Source organism: Musca autumnalis, unplaced genomic scaffold (genome assembly GCF_047663935.1).
Source record: "Musca autumnalis isolate F117 unplaced genomic scaffold, ASM4766393v1 scaffold_4, whole genome shotgun sequence".
In the NCBI taxonomy this organism is placed as follows: Eukaryota; Metazoa; Arthropoda; class Insecta; order Diptera; family Muscidae; genus Musca; species Musca autumnalis.
The window spans coordinates 96397031-96402411 of NW_027411977.1; the positions used below are offsets into that span (position 1 = coordinate 96397031).

At 34.7% G+C, this 5381-nt stretch overlaps 1 protein-coding gene across 2 annotated transcripts; it reads right to left on the reverse strand.

Moving 5' to 3' along the window:
• Window positions 1-700: 700 nt before the first annotated feature.
• Myt1 (protein kinase, membrane associated tyrosine/threonine 1) lies at window positions 701-3390 on the reverse strand. 2 transcript variants are annotated; one of them, XM_073987978.1, is made up of 5 exons: window positions 3286-3390; window positions 3001-3175; window positions 1952-2935; window positions 1497-1891; window positions 701-1429 (listed from the first exon to the last, which is right to left on the reverse strand). In XM_073987978.1, the coding sequence occupies exons 2-5, from the start codon at window positions 3097-3099 to the stop codon at window positions 1276-1278; spliced, it is 1632 nt and encodes a 543-aa protein (XP_073844079.1). In that variant the 5' UTR covers window positions 3100-3175; window positions 3286-3390; the 3' UTR covers window positions 701-1275. The 2 variants fall into 2 exon arrangements, with proteins under 2 accessions (XP_073844079.1, XP_073844078.1); XM_073987977.1 differs by lacking the exon at window positions 3286-3390 and having other exon boundaries at window positions 3001-3257.
• Between the last annotated feature and the right edge of the window lie 1991 nt (window positions 3391-5381).

Genomic DNA, 5381 nt, shown 5'->3' on the forward strand with positions numbered 1-5381 from the left:
TCAGAATAACCCCCAATATGACAGGCTTGAATAGCATTCACACTGATGCAGTAACTCAGGCACTACAAATGAAAGCCTGTTGCCGAGGCTAACGTTATACAATGCAGCGTCCTCATTCGTATTTGGCTAGAATTTACACCAATCCAGAAACACCTACCCTGTATTACCACACGATACATTGCATCACTTTAATTGGCCAGGTAAACATACAATTGCCACCGTGGTGCAATAGCACGCACACCCGTCTTGCACATTGAAGGTCGTTGGTTCGATTCCCCGGCAAGGCGACATATCCTGAGTATTTCAGTCATGTAAAACTTCTCTACAAGTGGTGTCGTAGGACACGCCGTTCGGACTCCGCAATAAACAGTAGGTCCAGTATCATTGAGCTAATATTAATCGGGGTGCACTCATTGATATGAGAGAAGTCTCCCTTGTCCCTCATGGGATGTTTGTGGAACAATTATATTATATTATTATAAACATACTCACATATCTATCAATTTTTATGGGCGCAACCGGTACAACTTGCAGAATTTAGATTTTGTCACAGGTATTGAAAAGACCAAATATGACATTTGAAAGCATAATGACGAAAACATGTATGTGCAATTTTCATTAAGACTGTTCTACACTCCGCATACCTCCTTGCCCACATCTATTTACTAATGACAATAACCCTACAAATACGAAACCCACATTTTCAGTTTTATATTTTTATTTTACATCTTCATTTTTAGAAATACACACTCGGTAAAAAATTGTTTATAGAATAAATTTGATTAATCAAATCAATAACATAAGCCTTAACTAATCAACGATGGGGGAGGGGGATGATTTTTATTAATGTTTGGAGGGAAGATATTTAATATAGAATCCCTGCATCTTTTAATACAATTGATCACTTTTAATATTATTTAAAAATATATCTTTTGATGGTAAAGTATCACATATAGCAATATAAACCTATATGTTATATACATTTGTATATATTATAGGTAATATTCAATTGATGTATATAAGTTAAATATATGTATATATATGAAAAGTATACAAAAAATTGCGACAATAAAACAAAATTATTACGATAATCCTTAAATACAAACATATTCTATAAGTATAGGGCAAATATTGGTAATAAGAAGGAGGGAGGGTGATGCGATAAAGAAAACCTAAATACAATTTAACAGTTAATCAAAAAAAAAAAGAAAAAAAAACACAATAATTAAACAAATTTGGAAAAGTGCTAGGAACTACATAGGAATGGTTAACAGTTTAATCAGTATCTTCATCAAATTTACTGAAAAGTTTCTTTCCTCTCACAGAAGACACATCTAACGGCTTACGTATGCTAGGTAGCGAATCCGAATCACAATCATCTAAATAGGAAAACATGGATTTATCTAATGATACTGCTTCAGAATTATCACTATAATAGAAATAAAAAAAAAAAACATTATAAGGAAAATTCAAAGAAATAACAAAGTACAACTTACTTGAAACATGTTTTTGTTAAATCCCTTCGTGAACGGAAGCCACTGTGATTATGTATGACTGGCGTGGAATTGACCATTTTATTGTCCGATGAATGGTTGTTATATGGTGTGGAATGTTGTTGTCCAAAGTCTAAATCTTCATCGAAATGAAAATCAATTCGACCCTTTGCCTTTGACGAATTCATCGTTGGTGTGGAAGTTGTCAGATGGGAGCGTAAGTGCGGTGGTTTTTTCTTCTCAGTATTTGGTGCACTATAAGAATCTGAAGACTGATCGGATAGAGATTCTTGTATTCTTAGAATAGTTAGTATACTGGTAAATATTCTGAAGATAGTGTTTTTTAAATTGCACAGTTTTGACCAGGCCAGTCGACGTGATTTTCGCAGGACTTGTTTCTGGAAATCAAAAATGCATTAATATAATGAACAACATCGTTGTTTCACATTTGTACTTACAACATTATTTACTAGCTCCCAATGACGTCTTCGCTGCAACATTGCAACAAAACGTTTATTACTTAAAAGTTCATCCACCGTTGGTCTTTTATGGGGATCAGGTGTCATCATATCCTTGATTATATTTTGTAATTCTTCTGATATTTTTTGCAAAAAATCATCTGGATATACACCACTTCTGAGTTGTTGCCACAAAGGTCCATTTGCTGGTAGTTCTAAATAGCATGACAGCTCCAACATTGCAATGCCCAAACTAAAGATATCGGCAGCCTTTGAAAAATTGCCCTGCATTATTTCTGGCGCCACATAACGAGAATCACCTTCCGTTGCCTGATTTTTGTTTGCACGGTCCACGTCAATAACCAAACCAAAATCTGCCAATTTGCAGCTATCATCGTCTCCAATCAAAACATTATCAAGCTTTATGTCCAAGTGTAATAAATTGCGATCGTGTAGACTCTTCAAGGCCAACAATAAATCCAACAGTATTGACCATATCTTGTCTTCGGGTATGTTGCGTTTACGCTGCAAATAAGAATCCAAACTCTCCCGGCACAATTCCATTTGCATGAAAAGGCGATCTTCCTGCTCCCAAGCACGATAGAACTTTAGGCAGTTTTTATGTCCCGAAAATTGTTCATATCTTCTCACTTCTTCCAAACGTTCCTGTCTATACAAATCACTGCGAAACAACTGCTTTGACATTTTAACAGCATACAGGAGGCCATCTTCTTTGGAACGTACTTTGAATACTTCACCAAAGGAGCCTTCACCAATTTTCGCCACTCTTGTGAAGCACTGCTCGAAATAGGTCTCATTCAATGAACAATTGTAAGTAGAGCCAAGCAGTGAGGAGTCTGCCACACCTTCTGGATCATCTCCACGAAACGATATAGCATGAGCAGTGTGGTCACGATTAAAATTGGTATCATAACGAGGCTTCAGTTTCGGAGGTTTAAGTCGTATATCTTCTCGTCTATGAGCCTGCACAGAAAAAAGATAATTAAAATGTCCACATCATTAAACACATACACACGCTTGTACACTACCTGTTTGTAGGAATGTTGAAAAGTTTCTTCCCTTATTTCGGGCACCGGTAGGCGCGATAAAATTTCATGCTCCATTAAGTGCATTGCCGAATCTTTCATATTTACTTTGATAATTTAACTTATCATACACGTTGTTCAGTTAATTCTGTGAAACACTTCAGCTCAAGCAAGATAACTTTAAATGAAAACAAAGAGAAATGTCAACAAGGATCCAACAGGAAAAATGATTGATTTTTTTCAAACAGCGTTGTTTGTTGTCCGCAGTGTTGCATTTTTATTTTCTACCTGGGTAGCACGATAGGGCAACACCGCCTAGCGATTGCACACAATGAACTTCATAGGCCGTTTTTACACAGATAATTTAAATGCATGGTTTAATAAGAAAGGTTAGCCAAAGCTTTATGCCAATTTAAATTTTTTTATTCGAGTATGCCTAAAACTTCAAAACAATATAAACAAACTGTGTATGTGTGTGTGGTGTTTGAATAATATGCCAAACAATTTTAAAAAAAATCGAATTCAATGATTTTTAAAATTGGTTTTAGACCATTTGTATGGAAGAAATTGGTGAGATTTGCATTGAAACAATCACTTTATCATATTCACAACTCGATTGTGTGGAGAAAACTTAACTCTTCATTCATTTTCCGCGTTTTTTATAAAATGCTCAAAAAATGCATTGTAAACCAACACACTTGTTGCTTTTATTTTGAAGTTTTAGGAATTCAAGAAAAACAAGGGTTCTATAGATTTTTTTCATTTAAATCTACCTCTTTACTTATACCATGTTTAAATGTATTCATTTATTTAAATTTAAAGACTTATTTTATTAAATGCAACTTAAGTTTAAAGATATATTTAAATTTAAATAAAAACAAGCTAGTCAACATTTCAAAAACGCACAAAATCCGTGCCAAAGCTGCAAAAGAGAGCCATTCTTTTACTAAGAGTTTGCAAATTCTTGCTGGGCAAATTTCTTTCTTGCAATCAATTGCAACTCTTCTTTGTTTAAAGAGAAGTGCAAGTTTTGCTGCTTTTTGGAATACGAGAACTTTTTCTAGTACGAAATTGGAAAAATAGTACTAAATAATTTTGCAGGTTCTGAAACTCAGCTCATAACTAAAAGAGCTATTAAGGCCTAGGTACATAGGCTGCCTCGCCTGCGTGCCTTGCTTTCCTGCTTCATTTGTGACATAATAAAAACAAAAGAATAAAGAAAGCCGAGCAAATTTCAAATTGTGTTGGCCTTTTTTTGAAGCTGAAAACAAATCCAACCTTTGAGTAAAGTTTTGTGTTGGGCGTTGAGAAGAAAACAACAACAGGGCGACGCCGACACCAAAGTCCAGCGTTGATATGTTTTCCGGCATATATTTCAAATGAATTTGAATCGGCATCATGCCGAATAGTGTAAAAACGGCAAAAACGACACAAAACTTTCCCCAAACGTTGGATGTGTTTTCAGCTTTATTCTTTTATCAGAAGCAAGCAAGGCAAGCAGGCGAGGCAGCTTATGTACCTAGGCCTTAATAGCTCTTCACACGATACGTTTTTTTAATATGTATGTATGTGTAAAAAATATACCGTCTAAAGTGACGTTTGAGTAAAGTTTTGTCTCATTTCTGGTAGAATAAATAAAAATTTAAACTTGGCAACTCTTCATCTACTAGAAATGACACAAAACTTTAATCAAACACTGGATGCAAGGAACATTTATATAACTAGGCGTTTACACCAGACAGTCTGTCTTCAAATACAACTCTGATTCACTAACACATACATTCATTTGTCGGTTGTCTTCCAGCTGTCCATCACTTTTTCACAGACAGTCGGCTTAACAAATTTTTGACATTTTTGTGAAAAAGAAGTGAGATGATAATTAAAATGTGCTGAAAACAAAAGAATATGTACAAAAACAAAATGTGTGAACGGAAAACAAAACGGAATCGATGATTTTAATTCATAATTTTACAACTGTTTTTGCAGATGTCTGGAAGCCTACGTCACACAGGCAAGTTTTGGGTTTTTGACAATCAATACATGAACTCAACTGTCCTGTCTTGTGTAATCAGCTGTATTTTTACCAGACAGTTTGTCTTCAAATACAACTCTGACTTACTAACACATGGTCAGTTCCAGTACTGCAAGAATCTACTAACTTTTACTTTTTTTTTTTTTTTTTTTGATAACATGAAGGAAAAAATTTTATCGTAGTAAAAAATAGTAGTTTCTTGCAGGTTCTGGAACAGATCAACACACATACATTTTCGGCCGTCTTCCAGCTGTCCATCATTATTTCAGAATTTTTTGACATTTTTGTGAAAAAGAAGTGAGACGAAAATTCAATTACGTTGAAAACAAAAGAACATGAACAAGTACAAAAT